Here is a 21,696-nt window from a genome sequence, read left to right on the forward strand (position 1 = left end):
ATGGGTCCGCATCTTACCGGGGTGTGCATGAGGCCTTAACCGGCGCATGCATGCTTATTTCAGCGGCATGAGGGAGAATTAGCTGCTGCTACAGGGATCGGTGGGTTTGCTCATCTTAAAAGCCCCCATATTCTCATCGGATGAACCCACACTTTTATCAGGACCACCGACAATCTAATGTGCCCCCGTATACGGCGGCTCTTTTGGGCCAGGGGTTCACGATGGACTGTAAGGGCTCATGCACACAAACGTATTTTCTTTCTGTGTTTTTTTTTTTTTTTTTTCTTTTCTTTTTTTATGCGGACTGTGTGCGGAACCATTCATTTCAAAAATAGAAGTTGCTCCGTGTGCATTCCGTTTCCGTGTGCGCGTATTTCCTTTCCGCAAAGAAATAGAACATGTCCTATTATTGTCCGCATTACGGACAAGCATAGTACTGTTCTATTAGGGGTCAGCTGTTCCGTTCCACAAAATACAGAATGCACATGGACGTCATCCGTATTTTTGGCAGGACTGTTTTTTTTGTGGACCGCAAAATACATACGGTCGTGTGCATGAGGCCTAAGTTGGTGATGGGTTTGTGGTGCCCTTTACAGTAGACAACCTGTGTTATATGCGCAGGAGGAGTGACAAAAAATAGGAATGTAAGGCTGGCCACGCGGATCGCATAGCCGTCAGCCTGTTATCTGTCCTGACGTATTAATATGCATGCGTTCTGGGACGAGCATGCATGTGTCTTGAACAGATGGAGGAGAGGAAGCTGCTCCCACTCCAAGCCTCTCGGGCAGGGGCTTATTAAACGGTTCAGGCATGTTGAAATCAAGCTGCCCCATCCTGATCTGCTAATGTGGGGGCTGGGATGCAGACATACACATTAGTTCAGGGATCGCCAACCTGCGGCCCCCCAGCTGTTGCAAAATTACAACTTCCAGCATGCCCAGACAGTCTACAGCTATTAGCCTACAGCAGGGCATGGTGGGAGTTGTAGTTTCACAATTGCCAGAGAGCCGCAGGTTGGCCATCGCTGCGTTAGTTGGTCAGTCTCGCTGATATTTTCAATACTGGAAAATAACTGATCAGTTTCATCCCCGTGCATTCTGTATGGAGAGCGATCCGTTCAGGATGTCTTCAGTTCAGTCTTTTTGACTTTTTTAGGACAGAGAAAATACCACAGCATGCTACGGTTTTATCTCCGTCCAAAATTGTGGAACACTTGCCTGAATGACGGATCCGGCATTCATTTACATTAAAAATACTGCAATGCCGGGTCCGTCCTTCCGTTCTGCGAATGCGCAGACCTTTAAAAATGTGAAGAAGACAAAATAGAAACAGATCTGTTTGTTTGTCTGACAGACTGATCCATTCTTGCAATGCATATGTGATCCGGATCAGTCTACAAATGCTGTCCGTTTGCATGCAGATTGCTGGATCACTCTGCCGCAAGTGTAAAAGTAGCCCCATGTACATGACTGTAATTTTGGTCCGCAGCTGATCTGCGTTTTTTTTGTCGTCCTATTTATTTCAGTGGGGGCTGCGAAAAAAAATGCAGACAGCACACTGTCCAGTCTGCCTTCATATGTGCGTTTTGCAAAAAAAAATAAAAAATTTAACATTTTCTATTCTCCGCTTTGCGGGCAAGAATAGGCATTTTTAGCATCAGGCAGATGTGCTGAACGGGGAACTTGCGGACCCCAGAACGGATACCTGTATGGCCAGCTCTCTACGTGGGCGTGGCTGCGGCAGAGGATGTCGCTGTTGCCTTCTGTTCTCTTGCCTTGATTTGTATGCTCGGTGTGATGCAGCGGTCCATGTACTATGGAATAAGGTCAATTATATTCCTCTAGGAACGCTGACGGTGCAGATTGTAGGAGCACCCGGCGGCTGCGGAGAGCTTGTCTGTGAGATGGGTCCTCTCTGGTCTCATGTACGTGTGGTCAGTACGCTGCTGTATAATGTGGTACGGGTTATGCGGCGTCCACTGCAGCCAATCAGATCGATCCTTTAAGAGTTATGTCTGCCTTCACAATATTTTTTATTGTCCTATTGTGTAATAATTTGAAAATCTAAACATTCGCTATTGTTTTAGGACCTCCTGTTCTGTGCAGACCCATGTATCTCCACGGTAACAGACAACACACAATCGGTGTAGTCTGATGATCGTTCTGTCATCTGTTCCCAGCTTAGGCCAACCTAGAAGTAGGGGACGAATAGAAAGGGAGTGCGCCCACCAGACTACAGAGGATTTGTTTGTCTGTTACCATGGAAACTCAGAAGAACAAAAGTTATGGACGTGGATGTAGCCTTAAAAAGTTTTTCTGAGATTTATATACTGATGACCTGTAGGTCAACAGTAGCTGATCGGCTGGGGTCCCGGGTCTTGGAAGGTAGCGGCGCTCCTGTGAGTGCCACGGTCTTCTCGCAGCTCACACAGCGCCATACATCTCCATTCTCTTCAACTTCTGAACGGCAGGGGGTCCCGGGTGTCAGACTAATCAGATATTTATGACCTATCCTGAGGATAGGTAATCAGTATTAACATCTCGGAAAACCCCTTTAAATGTTAAATATCGCCCCTGTGCGAGCTGAATCCATCCTTCCTTTGCAGCAGTTCTAATGATTTTTCCCTCCGTGGTCTTATGACTTGGTTTCTGAAACCCCGCAGGGGATTGCGGCCTGACGGTAGATGCTCTGCAGCCCGTATGTTGTCTAATGGAGGGGTAATTGGGCATTGCTTATGTGGTGTGACTGTGTGTGGCGTGGCCCCTGTGCCACGTTTATACGTGTCTCTTGCCATCAGGGCCAGGTATCCCCGACGTTGGGATTGAGCATTGCCTGTGGTATAGATGGTTTAGTGCAGGGATCAGTAACCTACGGCACTCCAGCTGTTCGGAAACTACAACTTCCAGAATCCTCATTTCACTTCTATGGTAGTTACAAGAGCAGCCAAGTAAGTGTGCTTGCTGGGAGTTGTAGTTTCTCAGCAGCTGGAATGCCGAAGGTTGCTGATCGCTGGTTTAGTGCCCGTATAGGACTAACGGCAACTTTTCTTTTTCAGAGATCAGCATTGAGTGAACCTCTTGACCAAAAGCAATGTCCACCCCTGATCCGCCTATGGGCGGCACCCCTAGGCCTGTCCAGTCCCCTGGGCCCGGCCCTTCCCCTGGTGCTATGCTGGGCCCTAGTCCTGGACCATCTCCTGGATCGGCACACAGCATGATGGGACCAAGCCCTGGGCCACCGATTCCCCCTCAAGGACCCAGCGGATATCCTCCTGAAAACATGCACCAGATGCATAAGGTGGTTATTTACTGAAAAAGTATTATGGAGTCTGTGATAAAAAGGACCCGGTTTGTGGTTTACACGTTGCTCGTGGCTTATTAGATATTTTCTTTTCATGCTGCAGCCCATGGAGTCCATGCCTGAGAAGCCTATGCCGGATGACCCCCGTTATAACCAGATGAAGGGTATGGCTATGCGGCCTGGTGGTCTTTCTGGAATGGGGCCTCCACCGAGTCCGATGGACCAGCACTCACAAGGTATGTGGTCACAGAAGAAATCCAATTGGGCTGCACTGTTCCTGTTGGGAAAGCATTACATAGTATATTGTGTTCCTCTTCCCCCACAGGTTACCCCTCACCCCTGGGCAGCTCTGAACATGTACAAAGCCCTGTGCCCTCTAATGGCCCACCCTCCGGACCTCCAATGCCATCTGGTTCAGGAGGGGTGAACATGGAGAATGCAGACCCTCAGCAGCAGCAGCCGCCACCGCCGCAGCAGCAGCCCCAGCAGACGAGCCGCAGCCCCACGCCGTTCAATCAGAATCAGCTGCATCAGTTACGGGCACAGATAATGGCGTACAAGATGCTGGCCAGAGGGCAACCGATACCCGATCAACTACAGATGGCTGTACAAGGCAAGAGGCCCATGCCAGGCATGCAGCCACAGATGACAACACTACCTCCACCTGCAGCTTCCGGGACTGGACCTGTGCCTGCCTCAGGGCCAGCACCACCCAGCTACAACAGACCTCATGGTGAGAACAATCCTTAAACCTAGGGCTCTGCCATTTGTAGTGGTCGTTTACTGGCATTTGCTGCCCACTGTTCTGTTTGGCCGGAAGGTTCGGTATAAGCTCAGGACTCTATACTCAATGTCCTGTGCTTTGTGACTGATGTTTCCTTCTCATTGTAGGAATGGCTGGACCAGCCATGCCGCCTCCAGGACCTTCGGGTGCTCCTGTAATGCCAGGTCATCCCCCAGGTGCACCACCTAAACCTTGGCCTGAAGGTAATTTTGCGATAACGTGATGCTATGCATTAGTACACCACTGTGTTCCATGCTTGGAGTCTTGGGTGTAATCTTAAAGTGCCATTATATTAAGACCAAAGACTGCGGATCTAGGATGCCGTCACACTCCTCAATAAGGTGTATGATTTGGCGATTTTATGACTATTCGCAGTGTGTATTGGATAAAACAGCACCTGGCAATCCTTAACCCCTTTCCTGTAAATCAGCGCGCGCGTGATGTTTACGTGATCGACTGATGCGGGACGGCTGTGATTGACAGCACCCTCCGATGGCTTACAGTGGAGAAATCTCTGATCCTGGCTATTTGAAAGGGGTTATCTGGGATTTTGATATTGCTGGCCTATCCTCAGGATAGATCATCAATATCAGATCGGTATTTGGTGTCCAACTCCCGGCGCTGATCAGCCTTTTGAAGGGTCCATGGCACTCGCCAGAGCTCCGTTTAGCATTCCGTCTCCGCGTAGTTTACCAAGAACAGCGCTGTACGTTGTACTTGGAATCGCAGCTCAGCCCTATTCACTTGAATGGGACTAAGCAGCCCCTAGGACAGAGGTGGGCAACCTGTCGCACTCCACTCCAGCCGTTGTGAAACTACAATTCCCAGCATGCACTTGAGGATAGACCATCAGTGTTAAATTCTCGGATAACCCTTTTAACCCTATGTTCACCATAATCAATGCAGGTCATAGTGCTGACATGGGAAGGGCTATCCCTTTGTCATTTCTGACAGTTCTATACTGCCCGCCTGGGGACTAAGGTTCACGGAGTTGTTTAGTGTAAGCCCCTTTGTATGTGCCATAACTAATTCATTTATGGTAAACTTTAAAGGGCTTGTTTATCTTCAGGGGTGGCCTTTCTGCAAGACTCCTCCATGTGGTCAGTCCTGAGGAGGCAAGCATACTTACCTGATCCCCCGCCGCTGGGTTTCATTTCCCACCCCCTGCGGTGGCCTCACTCGGGTCCCCAAGAGTGAACATCTTGTTTTATGCTGGTTACATGGTCGCTGCAGTGGTGATACATCCCCCCATGTGTAGCTTCATTGGGTCATGTGCAGGTTGCATTTGCAGAGCTTTTTGGGGATCTTGATTTTAAAAATACATTTGCCGTATGTAACGATTAAGTTTGACTAGTGGTCATGTGTGGTGACATCTTAAGACAATGACATTTAGTTGAGTCGCAGGCAGTACTGTCTCGTGTAAAGCACGTCAGTCATCCTGAAAAGGACATGAGAATAACCTTTTTATTCTGTTTCTCTCAGGTCCCATGGCCAATGCAGCAGCTCCAGCAACTGCACCTCTGAAGCTGATTCCTCCACAACCAACTGGTCGCCCTTCTCCTGCACCTCCTTCAGTGCCACCTGCTGCTTCTCCTGTCATGCCACCCCAGACCCAGTCACCTGGTCAGCCTGCCCAACCTCCACCTATGGTCCAGTATCATCCCAAAGGCAACCGTATCACTCCTATCCAAAAGCCCAGGGGCCTGGATCCTGTGGAAGTGCTACAAGAGCGTGAATATCGGTACGCCATTTCCTGACTGGCTCTTTAAAGGGGAGCTGCAGTTTAATACAGGCAAGAACATGTCTCCATATATATTTATTTTTTTCCATATTAGACTTCAGGCCCGAATTGCACACAGGATACAGGAACTGGAGAACCTCCCAGGCTCTTTAGCTGGTGACCTTAGGACCAAAGCTACTATAGAACTAAAAGCTCTTAGACTCCTAAACTTCCAGAGACAGGTAGGTGCCTAAGCGGAGACCTCTGTTGTAGGTGACTGCGTTTCCTTGACTGGACAGACCCAAAGCATTCATGAATTCTTTCCAGCTCCGACAAGAGGTTGTAGTCTGTATGAGGAGAGACACCGCCTTGGAGACGGCTCTGAATTCCAAGGCTTACAAACGCAGCAAACGCCAGTCTCTACGTGAGGCCAGGATCACAGAGAAACTGGAGAAACAGCAGAAGATTGAGCAGGAACGCAAGAGGCGGCAGAAGCACCAGGTGAGGAGAGGTTCATCAGATGTCACTTTTCAGGTGGCTGCACCAGGGTTTCTCACTGCATGCCCTCTGTCTTCAGGAATACCTAAATAGCATCCTCCAGCACGCCAAGGACTTCAAGGAGTTCCACCGCTCTGTCACGGGGAAGATCCAGAAACTGACTAAGGCTGTGGCCACGTATCACGCCAACACCGAGCGAGAACAGAAGAAGGAGAATGAGAGGATCGAGAAAGAGAGAATGCGTCGTCTCATGGTAGGTTTATTGCCTCTCCGTAGCCGTGGTAGTTTCTGACCTTTGCCAGTGTTTTTGCTGCTTTACATGTTGTCTGTGGTGATCTGTCTTACCGCTTTTGCTTTCAAGGCAGTTAAAGGGAATCTGTCAACAGGTTTGTACCTATGACACTGGCTGACCTGTTACATGTGCACTTGGCAGCTGAAGACATCTGTGTTGGTCCCATGTTCATATGTGTCCGCATTGCTGAGAAAAGTGGTGTTTAATATAGGCAAATGAGCCTTTAGGATCAACAGGGGCGTTGCCATTACACCTAGAGGCTCTGCTCTCTGCAACTGCGTGCCCTCTGGACCAGAAAAGTGGCGATATGATAGATCTGGGGGCTGATGGTCTGACCCATGCTCCTGCCCCTTTTTAAAATCTGGCAAAGGCAGTGTTGAAATAGCAATTTGTACAACTTTTATGCCAGTTTTCTGGGGTACGGGGTTGATGGTACCCCCCCCCCCCCCCCCCAATTGTTGATGTACCCATAAAAAAATGGTGAAAGGATAAAGCATAAAATATATAAATATATATATAAAAGAGGAGAAAAAGGTATAGCTCATATAAACTCAATCTGTCTTTACCTAAGATTAAACGTGTCTGTGAAGGTTCTCATTTATCCAGGTCATGGTATATATCTGTAAAGAATAAATTACGTCCAGTTGCCTTGATTTATTCTTTACAGATATAAGATTATACGTATTTAATGGTCAAACAACCAAAAGCAAAATTGCTAACCCATTCTAATGAGCTATTGTAGTGTCAATTGCAAATATAAAGAACTTTTTATTTTTTTTTCCAAATACAATACAAAGATTAAAGAGGACCTTTCATCGGCTGCTCCGTTCTCCTGCTATGCCCGTCGGTATCTTCGGTCACTTGGTTATAGTAGGAGGAGTCTGCCCTTGTTCTCCTGGGCGTCTCCTTCTCCTAGGCTGTAGTGCTGGCCAATCACAGCGCAGAGCTCACAGCCTAGGAGAAGGAGACTCCCAGGAGAACAAGGGCAGACTCCTCCTACTATAACTTACTAAGCGAAGATACCGGAGGACATAGCAGGAGAACGGAGCGGCGCCCAGGGATATTAGTAAGTGCAGTGAGATTCCTGGGCGCCGCTCTACATATGTCATGATACTTAGTTCACAATGTTTGGACCGATGAAAAGTCCTCTTTAAATAGGCTTTCCCAGAGTTTTTGTTTTCCTGTGATCACTGTGGCCTGCTCAGAGGTCACCAAGCACAGCTCCGTATATTGTATAGTGGCCATGCTTGGTATCTCGCTCAGCCCCATTCAGTTCAGTGGGGCTGAGCTGCACCTAGACCATGTGACCTAGACTGGCCTAGACAAAGCTGGCCACAACGCTACTGTGAGCATTGGTGCCTTATCAAACAGCTGATGTGTGGGGGTGTTGTATTTCCACTGATCAGATACCGATGACCTATTCATCATGAGGATAGGTCATCATAAAAAATTAAAATTAAAAATTTAGCAAATCCCCTTTTATAGTCCAACAAACAAAAGTTAAGGCCGTTAAAGCACCATGTATGCAGAATGTGTGTGTTTGGTCACCAAGGGGTTAAACACATGTAGCTTCAGTAATGCATATCTTGAAGATGGGTGCTTTCTTTCTTCTCCTTCCAGGCAGAAGATGAAGAGGGCTACAGGAAGCTGATTGACCAGAAGAAGGACAAGCGCTTGGCCTATCTCCTGCAGCAGACGGACGAGTACGTGGCAAACCTGACGGAGCTGGTGAGGCAGCACAAGGCGGCCCAGGTACTAAAGGAGAAGAAGAGGAGGAAAAAGAAAAAGGTGAGACCAGGTGCTTGAGAAACAATCACTGTAAATGTGTCCTAAAACGTATGTTATACCGTATGTCGTGTATGTTCCAGACACAGGAGAACACAGAAGGACAGCAGCCTACACTTGGGCCAGATGGCGAGGTAAGGACAGGAGACGTCTATAGGATGTTGCGGCATCCACATATCTCCTGTTTATCATGGGGTAACAGTTTCTTTCCTCCACAGCCTTTGGATGAGACCAGTCAGATGAGCGACCTTCTGGTCAAAGTTATCCATGTAGAGAGCGGGAAGATCTTAACCGGTGCAGATGCTCCGAAGGCAGGACAGCTGGACACCTGGCTGGAGATGAATCCTGGGTATGTTTGAAGGTGGTGGCGGCTTTATTAAAGTAAAGAAAAGTGCCTGGCAACCAATCGGCTTGTTGCTTTAATTTTTCTCAGCCATTATACCTAAGTGGCACTTAGTCTGTCAGCACGATCAACCCTATTAAAGCAGGCATATTGACTGGTAGGGTTGATCATGCTGATTAAAACAGTATCTTTTCTTTGTTGCTTGCAGCATTGTGAAGATATGAGGATTTTTATCTTCATGCACATCAGGCAGTTGGAGCACCGAGGGGCCGGCATAGCTCATGGAGCACTGCTACCGCAACACCCCAGTTCTCAGTACACACTTCCCTAATGTACTACACCGTTCTGTTTTTACACCCAAAATCCTTTGCTGATGAATTTCCGCCTATATCTATATGGAAACTTGATAAACCGTGTCTGTCTGAATGCAGACACCACTAGGGGGAGCTCCCTGCATATGGCTGTATGCAGCTAGTTTTCAGTACAGTGGGAGCTATATCCGCATGCAGTGATCTCCCCTTAGTGGTGGCTGCCCGTATCTGCTGTGGTATGGTAGATAAACCACTGATCCTGGTCCTCCCTTGAGGTTGACTTGGCACAAAATCTTCAGGTTCTGAAGATGCAGCTATGTATGAAGGCAGCCTTAGGGCTCATGCACAAGGCTGTTGTGCTGCCGTTCCGTGCATTGCGGTCCCCAATGCCCGGGCAACATCCGTGCAGCGGACAGGAAGGATCGAGGCCCATTCAACTTGAATGGGTCCGTGATCTGTCCACACTGCAAAGTTCAGCATATTGCGGACCCACTGATTGCTGGCCGCAATACAGCCACGGCCGGGAAAAAGGCTGTGTGCATGAGGCTTTAACCATAGAACGCACATGAGTGTTTGGTATTTTTCTCTCAGAATATGCGCTGATAAATTTCTTATTCTAAATAGATATGAAGTTGCGCCGAGATCAGACAGCGAGGAGAGCGGATCAGATGAGGAAGAGGAGGTGAGAGATGAAATTATTCTGTGTGTAAGAGATTTTTTATTTTTTTCCTTGTTCTTTCATGTTGCAGTTTGAGATAAATTTGCTTTCTCATTCCAGGAAGAGGAGGAGGAGCAGACAGTGCCCCCTGTGGCCAGTTTACCTGCAGTGGAGGAGAAGAAGATTCCTGACCCAGATAGCGATGAGGTTTCGGAAATTTATGCTCGAGAGATTATCGAGTGAGTCTTACGTCTTGCATTGTAACATGGCGGTGTTAGTCCTCTGTCAGTGGGATCTTATGACCGTGGTGTACTCTGTAGTGGCCAGGTCACTCCTGATCGTCGTCCATTATTATGCATGGTATGGAAACGGCAGAACGCGAGCCCACAACACGATGGGTTGAAATGTAATCCTGCCTTTTGAGGTTATGTAGCTCCCCATAGTTGTCACATAGAGCAGTGTTTCCCAACCAGTGTGCATCCAGCTGTTGCAAAACTACAACTCCCAGCATGCCCGCACAGCCAAAGGCTGTCCAGGCATGCTGGGAGTTGTAGTTTTGCAACAGCTGGAGGCACACTGGTTGGGAAACGCTGACATAGAGGATGCTGCGTCGTGGCCACGGTACCTTCTACTAGGATGGCTACCTGCTCACATAGACTGTCCCAGCCACACGCTCCCCCTCCTCTCTGCAGATCTCCTCTCGTGGTCAGTGTGATGCTGCCACCTGCTGGCCACATTAAATTAGTTCCTCAGTGGAGTGATAATTACGTGCAGGATTCAAGTATGGCTGCAACATGGCTATCTCTGACCTAGTCATCTGCAGTGGCGAATACGTCTATGTGACTGGTTAGTGAGGCCAGGCTTGATGAGGGTTGAATTACTGTGCAGATTGCAGGAAAAGGTCATTCTGTCCAGGCAGGATACGTCCAGGGATATTTAGCAGCCACTTTCTGCAGGGGTTTAGTGTTTTTGTTGTTTTCTGTGCATCGGTTCATGACTTGACTCTCCCGCTGCCCAGGAATGCCAGGCAGGATGTGGATGACGAGTACAGTATATCGCAGGCAGAGGCCGGCCTGCGGTCCTACTACGCTGTGGCGCATGCTGTGACTGAGAGGGTGGACAAGCAGTCTACTCTGCTGGTGAATGGCATCCTCAAACAGTACCAGGTAGGTAAATCGGTGTGAGGGTTCATTACAGTACGTGCTCTGCTGCTCCTGATCTCACCGACCTCCCGCACATCTTATCCTTCCTCAGATCAAGGGTCTGGAGTGGCTCGTCTCTCTGTATAACAATAACCTGAATGGGATCCTCGCTGATGAAATGGGTCTGGGGAAGACTATTCAGACCATTGCTCTGATTACATACCTCATGGAACACAAGCGCATCAACGGACCCTTCCTCATCATAGTGCCACTGTCGTAAGTAGTTGTCTTATCTACAAGTATCCTCTCCAGTCTACACCGTGTAGGTCTCAAATTTTCACGTGAGAAATATTAGCTCAGCGGCTCTGGCTGTTCAGCGCTCCACCAGGTTAGTCGTGGTAGAGCGCTGCTGAACATGCAGGCATCTGCTCTGTACAACTCTGTGGGAAATATGGAGATGACTTGCAGGGCGTATGGCACTCAATACTGTGGCTTCCCACTGCAGCCTTCCTGGTGAAGATGGTTACTCAATATAGTGATTGGCGGAGGTTCCGGTTTATAGCCTACACCAGTGATGGTGAACCTTTTAGAGACCTAGCGCCCAAACTGCAACCCAAACCCACTTATTTATCGCAAAGTGCCAACACGGCAAGTTAACCTGAATCTTACAGTCCAATCTAGAATATCTTCCATGTACTTTATCATTTATCTACAATATCCTACCTACATTCAGTGCGCTGCCTGTGCCGTTCATAGTGCGCCCTGAGCTGATAAATGGCAGGAAAAGTCAAAGGCATATTGGTACGCCGTAGACTTTTTACAGGGTGTGGGTGCCCACATAGAGCGCTCTGAGTGCCGCGTCTGGCACCCGTGCCAAAGGTTTGCCACCACTGGCCTATACCGTGGCTAGGTGAAATGTTAAGGTCTGGAATTTCCCTTTTAATTGTATGAATGGCAAATACGCTGTGGGTTTGTGTGCAGCAAATCCAGTGCCGGCAAAGTGGATACGACTTTAAGAATACACAGTGCGTAAAAAATCTGCAGCATAAATTGACCTGCGGTGAGGACTTGATAGATTCAGCATGTGTATTTATCCTGCGGATTTCAAACCTTCGCAGAAAATGAAATCCGGAGCAGCAAAAACCGCAGTGCACTTTGCGTTTCCATGGTTACGACCATCCTGTAAACCAGCGGTGGTGGTCGTGCTTGCACACTATAGGAAAAAGTGCCAGCCTCTCTGGTGGCTGGGACTGCGGCACCGCACATAGACTAGTGTGTGTGTTCCCATAGTGTGCAATCATGACCACAACTAATGGAATGCAGGGTGGTCGTAACCATGGAAACGAGCAGTGTTTAATGTGATGGAAAAATGAATCCAGCCAGCAAAGGAACAATATGGACAGTCACAATACACAATATTATCTTTCTCTACATAATAAATGCTATTTGCTCAAGTGACACAACCCTTCTTAAGGCTATAGACTCCTTTTGGGGCATTTTTTTTAGGACTGCGTTTTTTCTCCTTTTGGGCAAAAAATATTTTTTTATTTATCTTTATTTAAAATGTTCAGCTGTTTTTGAGATACAAGGGTTACAAGTCTTTGCAAGTTGGTGCTCCTGAGTTGGCTCATGTAAAGCCTTATCTGTGACCTCTACACCTCACACAATCAGAGAGGGCTTCACAGAAGCCATCAGCTGATGGGACTGATAAGTAAAACTCTGCACACTGATTTCTGCTTTTCTTTTCTCTTTAAGAACACTGTCTAACTGGGTTTATGAGTTTGACAAGTGGGGGCCATCAGTGGTCAAGGTGTCATACAAGGTCAGTAACTCAGACTGTCCAAGCGTTTTACATGCCATCTACTGCTGGTCCATAGGTTGAAGTAACCTCCTGTTTCTGCTTCTAGGGGTCTCCCGCTGCTCGCCGCGCTTTTGTTCCTACGCTCCGTAGTGGCAAGTTTAACGTTCTCCTCACTACATATGAATACATTATTAAGGACAAGCACATCCTGGCCAAGGTAAATGCTGCCGCGTGTCGGAAAACCTTCATAGCTTCAGCTGTGATAGGCCAGTTTCACACAAGTGCGTTGCGGTCAAGTGTCCTAGCTCGACAGCGGGGTCTAATGATCTGAACTAACAGCATCATATCTCCATATAATGCTATCGGTTTAGGCTACTTTCACACTAGCGTTCGTCGGTCCGCTCGTGAGCTCCGTTTGAAGGGGCTCACGAGCGGACCCGAACGCAGCCGTCCAGCCCTGATGCAGTCTGAATGGATGCGGATCCGCTCAGACTGCATCAGTCTGGCGGCGTTCAGCCTCCGCTCGCCTCCGCACGGACAGGCGGACAGCTGAACGCTGCTTGCAGCGTTCGGGTGTCCGCCTGGCCGTGCGGAGGCGTGCGGATCCGTCCAGACTTACAATGTAAGTCAATGGGGTGACGGATCCGTTTGAAGATGCCACAATATGGCTCAATCTTCAGGCGGATCCGTCCCCCATTGACTTTACATTGAAAGTCTGGACGGATCCGTACGAGGCTATTTTCACACTTAGCTTTTATATGCTAAAAAAATGCAGACGGATCCGTTCTGAACGGAGCCTCCGTCTGCATTATTACGATCGGATCCGTTCAGAACGGATCCGATTGAACGCTAGTGTGAAAGTAGCCTTAGCTGCAAATTAGAGCTGCGATCAGGCTAGGACGCTCGGTCGTAGTACAACGCAAAAATGTGCCTGCGTGAAAGTGTCCTTCTCTCATGACTTGGATCCTCACATTTACATCCTGTATAGATCCGCTGGAAGTACATGATTGTGGATGAAGGTCACCGCATGAAGAACCATCACTGTAAACTGACACAGGTCCTAAACACCCATTATGTCGCCCCGCGACGCTTGCTGCTCACCGGGACTCCCCTGCAGAACAAGCTCCCGGAGTTGTGGGCTCTTCTGAACTTCCTGCTGCCAACCATCTTCAAAAGCTGCACTACGTTTGAGCAGTGGTTCAACGCCCCCTTTGCAATGACTGGAGAGAAGGTAGGAGTGACCTATACCATATCAGGGAGAAGCTGTTCTGCTTCCTAACAAGTCGGCCTGAACTTTCCCACCATACTATTGCAGATACAAATGTCCGTTTTAATAGGGTACACTAGGCACCACACTTCTATGTGGTCACATGCAGAGCTTAGCAGTGACATGATGCATTGGGGACACGTCGCCTCTGCAGGCTGTCACTGGCTGCAGTGGCCCAAGAGTTTTTATGACGCTCTGTTCATTTCAGGGGCGGTGCGGCCCCCTGCTCGTGTGTTCAGTGCGGCCCCCCCTGCAGTTTGCAGAAAACATGAAATTTATGAACATAATTTTTATTGTTTTCAGAAGAAAAAGAACAGGTAAGTGTCACATACAGAGCCCAAAATGTATGTTTTGTCTGCAGCATTAAGAATCATTATAAATCTTCTAATATACTCTGTATGGTGTCATCATTTTTAACATAATAATTAACAGAGCAGGTTATATAAACATTACTATAAGTAACATTGGGAGAATAGAGGAAAGGAAATGGATATAAAGGAGTAAGGGGGGGGGAGGGGGGGGAGTGACAAGGAGTGTTAAGTACATCTGAGCTTTACCTATCTGTTAGGACTGTGTTAAATTTGGAGTGAAGCCAACAATCCCATGCAAGTTTAAACTTGGCTCGTTTATTGGATATGGAAGCATTGAACATCTCACATAGACAGTTGTTATTAACAGCATTTATAATTTCCGCTAGTGGAGGGGGGTTTGGATTCTTCCAAAAGTAGGCAATTTTCATTCTAGTGGCCACAATTACATGAGTAACAACTACTCTAATAGTATGAGGAAATAAGTCTAAATCCACGGAGAGTAAGGCCTGAGCTATAGATAGTGAGATTGGGATATTACATATTTGAGTAAGGATACGATTAATTGAGTTCCAGACCGGTTTGATGTCTCCGCATTCCCACCATATGTGTTCCATGTCGGCTTCAGCTGCAGAACATCTCCAGCAGACATGGGATGATAGAGGGTACATCTTGGATAATCTGTAGGGTGTATAGTACCATCTATAAAGCATTTTCCTGGAGTTTTCAAGATGGTTAATACATTTAGAAGAAGCCCGTATAATAGAGAATGCAGTTTCCCATTGTTCTGAGGAAATCTTCAAGCTTAATTTTGATTCCCATTTATTTAGTAAAGGGGTCAGTGGTGAGTCCGATCTCTCCGCCATAAGGTGATAGCTGAGAGATAGGGCCTTGAGGGTACTTAGAGGGTTTCGTAAGATTCCCACTATTTTACAAGTGTCAGAGGAAGTGGGGAGGGTTACCCCAGACAAAAAATGTCTGATTTGTAAATACTTATAAAAATCTCTATGGGGAACCTTAAATTTTCCTGCCAGGTCTGTAAAGGAGTTTAAAGTCTTATTGGTGTAGAGTTGACTTAGGTTCTTAATCCCTAGGTCGGTCCAATTAGAGATCCTTAAGTGTGGGATACATCTCTCCAATGTCCCCAAGGGGATGTCTGTAAATGAGACATTAATAAGTTTTAGTTTTGTCGTCAATAGGATCCAGAGTTCAAAAGCGGCCTGAATTGTGGGACATAAATTTGGGATGCGAATGTTTCCCAATAGGGAGTTGGAGAAGAAAAATAATTGGGGGTTTTTAACACCCATGATATAGTTTTCGATTGTGACCCAGTGCTTGTTAGTCTGGTTTAACCAAGTGTATCTCAGTTGTTCTAAAATACACGCCCTATAGTACTTGATTATAGAGGGGCATCCCAGTCCTCCTTTGGCAATGGGTAGATACATTACATCTGCCTGAATCCTTGGTTTTTTATCTTGCCATACAAATTTAAGAAGTAGTGTTTGGATTTCTTTTAAGTTTTTTATGGGAATAGAGATTGGGAGGTTGCGGAATAGGTATAGTATTTGTGGGATGATGAACATTTTTAGGGCCGCTATTCTTCCCATCCAAGAAATTTCACAATTTTTCATTTTGTTTAGGTCCAATTTGATTTTTTCTTTTAGGATGTTATAGTTTACTGTTAGGAGATCAGAGAGTGATGGGGTTAGTTTAATTCCGAGGTAAGTGATATGTTCAGAATTCCATTTAAAGGGGAATTTAGATTTCAGCGAATTAAGGTCCGAAGCCTCTAGCCCTAGATTGAGGACTTGAGATTTAGCTACGTTCAAGCTATAGTATGAAATATAGCTAAAGGATTTTAATATTTGCATGACAATAGGCAGGGATGTTGTTGGATTGGTTAGTGCCAGTATTATGTCGTCTGCAAATAAACCAATTTTGTGGTTTGTTTCTCCAATTTTTATACCTGTTATTTGTGTATGGGTCCTGATACTTTCTGCTAGGGGTTCAATAGCAAGTGCGAAAATGATGGGAGATAGGGGGCACCCCTGCCTTGTTCCGTTGTTAATCCAGAACTGATTAGACAGCATTCCATTTATAAGGACATTAGCGGATGGTTTGGAGTATAATGCACTTATTGCTTTGTTAATTTGCCCATGTATGCCAAACTTAGCTAGGACTGCTCTCAAATACCCCCAATGCACTCGGTCAAATGCCTTCTCCGCATCTAGAGACAGAAGCAGAGAAGGCATCCGATTTGCCCTGGAAAAATAGATGAGGTCAATTATACGTCTGGTGCCATCTAGGGTCTGTCTTGACTTGACAAAACCCACTTGATCATGGTGAATAAGATGGGGAATAAGTAACGATAATCTATTGGCTAGTAGTTTTGAGTAAAGTTTGAGGTCGGCGTTCAAAAGGGAGATCGGACGGAAATTTTCTGGGACATCGGGAGATTTCCCTGGTTTGGGTATAGCTACAATAGTAGCTTGGAGCATTTCTTGAGGTATATTTCCGGTGGACAATATATGGGTAAATGTGTTTAAAAGGAAAGGAGATAAAATATTTCCAAAGGTTTTAAAATATTCATTGGATAGTCCATCCGGGCCTGTGGATTTATTACTTTTGGATGATTTTATAACGTGCAGTATTTCATTGATATCTATTGGTTTGTTGATCTGTTCTAGTTGTACTGGGGAGAGTTTGGGCAATGAAATATCCGCTAGGAATTTATCGATTAAATCCGGAGTTGGTTGCGGAGTTAGTTTGTGGTCTTTAAGATTGTATAGATTACAGTAGTAGTTGGCAAAAGTGTTAGCTATTCCTTGAGGGTTAATTACCTTTTCCTTATTGGAATTATATACATATGGTAGTTTTTTCCTATTTAATTGGGATTTGACTTTGTAGGCTAGTACTTTACTTGCTCTGTTTCCTTGCGCATAAAATTTCGCTTTTGACCGTCTCAAATTGTGTTCAAATGTATTTTGGTAGAGTTGGTAAAGTTCGAATCTTAGGTCTCTGAGTTGGTTACTAATAGTTTGGGAAGGATTTGCTTTGTTTAAAGTTTCTAACCGTATTATCTCTGCGCATAACTGTTCTGTACGTATGCGTTTTTGCTTTTTTATATAAGATGAAATACGAATGAGATGACCTCTTATGAAGGCTTTATGGGCGCACCATATTGTGGTGGGCTGGACGTCTGAAGTAGAGTTATGTTTAAAATATTCCAGGAGTGCTTCTGTAATTTGTGATTGAGTAGAAGGTAGGGATATTTGGTAGTTATTGATACGCCAAGGAATAAAAGAGCGATGGTTGAAACGTTCTGAAATTTGACAAGATATTGGGGCATGGTCGGACCATGTTATGGATCCTATATTAGAGGATGTGACATTTTGAAGAGTCCATTTGTCCACTAGTATCAAATCAATTCTTGAATATTGTTTGTGAGGATGAGAGTAAAAAGTATAGTCACGTTCTGATGCGTGTAGGACTCTCCATGTATCATATAAATCCTCAGATAGCAAGTATTGTGCAAATTGTGAGGGAGATTGAGAGGTGACATGGTTAGATTTATCAATTATTGGTGAAGGAGGTAAATTAAAATCCCCGCATACAACCAGTGATCCTTGTTTAATGGCTAAGGCAGACGTTAAAACTTCTTTTATAAATGTGAGTTGGTTTGTGTTTGGTGCATATAGGGAGACTAGTGTATATAGAGCATTATTAATGTTACACACTAAAATAACATATCTCCCCTCACTGTCACTGATACTTTGAATTAGTTGAAAAGAGAGGGAGTCCTTTATAGCAATGACTACTCCTCTTTTCTTGTTCACAGCCGGTGAAACAAATAGGTTAGTGAATTTCTTATGTTTAAGCCTATATGTATCAGACTCATTCAGGTGGGTTTCTTGAACACAGATCACATCACTTTTGAGAGAAAGTACTTCTTTCCAAAGTAATGATCTTTTAATTGGACTATTTAGTCCGTTAACATTGAGTGAAGAGATTTTTATGACCATCTCCAGTAATGAAAAGTTGCAGGTTAGATAAAGCTGTAAATTGTAGAATATGCTGTAGAGCAAGAGCGCGCAGTCTTAATGAGACACCGCAGATGCTCCTCAGCATAAATCACATAGAGATACAGGAAGAACAATTTCACTTGTCACTTAAGTGGTAATAGTGGTGTGAGGGAGTAAGGGAAGTAAGAAATAGAGGGGAGGATGGATAGGAGGGGTTAGATAAAGTAAAACCAAATTAAGTCACTTTATCTAAAACAAGTAGAAACAACAAAGTCCGGTTCAAAGAGAACCAACTGGATACCAAAATTTATCCAGGTAATTTGGGGGTGGTGTTAGAAAAGCAGGTGAGTTATCTCCGTAGAGAACCTGCGGCACAAAATGTAAAACATTTATAGCAGTCTAGTGACCCTGCACAGTAGAAAGGATATGTCCTTCTGGAGGGTAGGAGTGCTCTTTTCTTGCAGGAAGAAGTTTCAGGTCCACTCTTTGATCAGGGTAGGGGGTCTTTTCTTCTGCGGTGAGATGGTGTCTTCGTCCACCGTAGCTAGGGACCATTTCTGGAGAAGCTTCATCGAGTCGCTTGGAGACGTGATTACGTGTGTTGTCCCATTCTTGAAGATTAGGAGTTTCACTGGGTATCCCCATTTGTAAGGGATGTTGTGGTCTCTGAGGATTTTAGTGGCGGTTGAGAATTCTCGGCGTCTGTTTAAGGTGACTGCAGAGAGGTCGGAGAATATTGATATATTTTTGAAACGATCCGGGAGATCTTGTTTTGAGTTCGCCGTCTTGAGGATTAATTCTTTGAAGTGATAAAAGTGCAGTCTGGCGATGATGTCTCTGGGAGCGGCGTTAGGGGCGCTTTTAGGTTTTGGGATCCTATGCGCCCTGTCAATTAGTAGATCTTTCTGTTCCGCTTCTGGCATTAGGGCCACAAAGAAATCTGTGAGGAAGTCCTTGATTTTGTCAGGTTCGACGGTTTCTGGGATTCCTCTAAATCTTAGGTTGTTGCGTCTTGAACGGTCCTCAAGGTCCGCTAGTTTAAGTTTTAGGGCAGAAATTTCATCATCTGCGTCGTTGTGGGCGTCCACTAGCTGGTTGTGGGCGTTGGTGAATTCTTCCATCTTTTGTTCAATATGGGAAGTTCTTTCTCCGATCTGGCTTATATCTTTTTGTAATGCTGAAAATGCAGAGGAAATGTCCTTCTGTATAGAATGCCTTAGGTCACCTGAAAACATGAAATTTATGATTGGGCCCAATGATCCTAGAATCCAGGACTGAATTCGGTGAAAGTTGAAACTAAATATATTGGAAAGTTTAGGGCTTTTCATAGTGTACTTGCCTTATATGAGAGGCCCTCCTTGCAAGCATCAGAATTCCTGAGCAGCACTGAACCCTATGATCAGCTCCTGGTCTTCAATTAGGCTCGGTGTTCTGTAAGCAGCAATGACGGTGATCGCTTCACTGGCGACATCTTGGCTCCTCTGAGAGTTGAGTCCATATGACCTGAATTGCATCAAGAATTACATTCAAATCTGGACATTATCCACCAAGACTTGTGACCAGACATGCCCTAGTAGGACCCAGGAGTCCTGAATTACGGGGGTGGACAGAACATATAGTGTAGACTGCTGCTTTGTACTGGTGGGCCTTTTCTGTGCTGTCGATTGGTCAAGAGGCACGTGCTGTCGAAGTATGAAGGGAAAATGATGCTGCTCCGTATAAAAACACAGGCGTTTGATATGGGTACATATGGTTGGCTGACCCCAGCTCTTGTTTTCCAGGTGGATTTAAATGAAGAAGAAACCATCCTGATCATTCGTCGTCTTCACAAAGTCCTACGTCCTTTCTTGCTGCGGAGGCTCAAGAAGGAGGTGGAGGCTCAGCTGCCAGAGAAGGTAAGTAGTCATTTTTTCCATCGCAAACCGTATGTGTGACAGTCACTACTACAATCATGTGGTGGTGAGGTCAAAGCCCTGGGGCACCTGTGCATCTTCTCAAAAGGGTTTCCAAGCCAGGCAGCTCCTCTAATGCATCAGCGTAATCCCAGTCCCATGTGTCCGCGCTCTACCAGGTCTTCTAGAATTGTTAGTGCTGAATTAATAATCAATAGGATCTGATTTTAGAGGCATTTGTATATGGATGACTATCGTCTTCTCTCTTCAGGTGGAATATGTGATCAAATGTGACATGTCTTCGTTACAAAGGGTCTTATACAGACACATGCAGGCAAAGGGCATCCTCCTCACGGACGGATCAGAGAAGGATAAGAAGGTAAGTGTTCTGCCTCTGTGCTTTTATCCGTACATAGATGTGCACCGTGTGATGCTGATGGGCTGTATGACTCTTCATCTCACAGGGTAAAGGTGGTACTAAGACCCTCATGAATACCATCATGCAGCTTAGGAAGATCTGCAACCACCCGTACATGTTCCAGCACATAGAGGTGAGCTGTCTGATGTAAGCGCTAGAGAATCTGGTCACTTGTGAAATTGTATGATAAACACATGATAGTGATGCTGGTCCCAACGATCATATGAAAGTGCCTGGTGATCGCAGCGACAAGGGGGTCTCACACCTCCCCCTTCAGTGCTGGTTTGATGCTTAAACGTGGCATTGGGGTGGTTAATGACCAGGATCAGTTCTCTGATCCAAGCAGAAGAACAGCTATGTATTAAAATCGCCCTTCCGCCAGTGGAAGCAGTTGCATGATCACCTGATCGTAATAGTACATGGTGCACTGACTACCATGCCACTCATGTATTCAGTTAACATGCGTAAATGTACATCCCGTCGCCACTGATGGGTTATCCTCAGGCTAGACCATCAATATCTGATCAGTTGGGGTCCAACACCCCTCCTTCGCCAAGCAGTTGTTTAAGTTGTTCCAGTAGGAGTCTCGTCAGTAGGAGTCGCACTACAATGTCCAGCACAGGGAGCTACTGTAGAACAGCTGACTGGCAGGGTATCAGGCTCCGCCAATCAGATATTAGCGGCCTATCCTGAGGATAGATTATCAGTAGTAAAGGCCAACAAATACATTAACGTAATGTTGGCCAAACCTGCCGAGATCAGCGAGTTTGGCCAACAGTTTAATGTGCATTGGGAGCTTCCGACTCTCCTCAATCTGACAGAAGGTGGAGCAAAATGGATATTTTTTGCCCAATCCTATTCTCCCAGGAGATAAGCTGCCGCCAGAGGTGTCTTGAAGCAGCCTTCTCCCCTCTCTCCATTAAATGCACATAGTCACGAGAGCTGGCTGTCAATGTGTATGCCCAACTTAAGTGTGAAGAACCTCTTTAAGCCAATATCTTCCAATGTTTTATTGTACTAGTACCTGTGGCTGGAAATCTACAGTCTTAGGCCTCATGCACATGGTCGTTGCCGTGTTGCGGCCTGCATACAGTGGGTCCTCAATACACGGACACCGGCGTGTGCACCCCGCATCACGGATGTGGACCCATTCAC

The 21,696-nt window shown here is 46.0% G+C and overlaps 1 protein-coding gene across 3 annotated transcripts in view; it reads left to right on the forward strand.

Moving 5' to 3' along the window:
* SMARCA4 (SWI/SNF related, matrix associated, actin dependent regulator of chromatin, subfamily a, member 4) overlaps positions 1 to 21,696 on the forward strand; it is a 38,924-nt gene that overhangs the window by 6,112 nt on the left and 11,116 nt on the right. For all 3 annotated transcript variants that reach the window (XM_044278833.1, XM_044278831.1, XM_044278832.1), the window contains exons 2-22: positions 3,056 to 3,297; positions 3,404 to 3,536; positions 3,626 to 4,033; positions 4,192 to 4,287; positions 5,567 to 5,825; positions 5,920 to 6,046; positions 6,132 to 6,305; positions 6,382 to 6,555; positions 8,215 to 8,382; positions 8,463 to 8,513; positions 8,598 to 8,728; positions 9,658 to 9,715; positions 9,812 to 9,930; positions 10,710 to 10,857; positions 10,946 to 11,109; positions 12,589 to 12,655; positions 12,741 to 12,851; positions 13,623 to 13,865; positions 20,013 to 20,126; positions 20,395 to 20,502; positions 20,588 to 20,674. In XM_044278833.1, coding sequence (XP_044134768.1) covers positions 3,091 to 3,297; positions 3,404 to 3,536; positions 3,626 to 4,033; positions 4,192 to 4,287; positions 5,567 to 5,825; positions 5,920 to 6,046; positions 6,132 to 6,305; positions 6,382 to 6,555; positions 8,215 to 8,382; positions 8,463 to 8,513; positions 8,598 to 8,728; positions 9,658 to 9,715; positions 9,812 to 9,930; positions 10,710 to 10,857; positions 10,946 to 11,109; positions 12,589 to 12,655; positions 12,741 to 12,851; positions 13,623 to 13,865; positions 20,013 to 20,126; positions 20,395 to 20,502; positions 20,588 to 20,674 — 3,147 coding nt within the window. In that variant the 5' untranslated portion in view covers positions 3,056 to 3,090. The remainder of the gene's footprint in view (positions 1 to 3,055; positions 3,298 to 3,403; positions 3,537 to 3,625; positions 4,034 to 4,191; positions 4,288 to 5,566; positions 5,826 to 5,919; positions 6,047 to 6,131; positions 6,306 to 6,381; positions 6,556 to 8,214; positions 8,383 to 8,462; positions 8,514 to 8,597; positions 8,729 to 9,657; positions 9,716 to 9,811; positions 9,931 to 10,709; positions 10,858 to 10,945; positions 11,110 to 12,588; positions 12,656 to 12,740; positions 12,852 to 13,622; positions 13,866 to 20,012; positions 20,127 to 20,394; positions 20,503 to 20,587; positions 20,675 to 21,696) is intronic.

The sequence above is a fragment of the Bufo gargarizans genome, chromosome 2 (genome assembly GCF_014858855.1).
Source record: "Bufo gargarizans isolate SCDJY-AF-19 chromosome 2, ASM1485885v1, whole genome shotgun sequence".
NCBI lineage: Eukaryota > Metazoa > Chordata > Amphibia > Anura > Bufonidae > Bufo > Bufo gargarizans.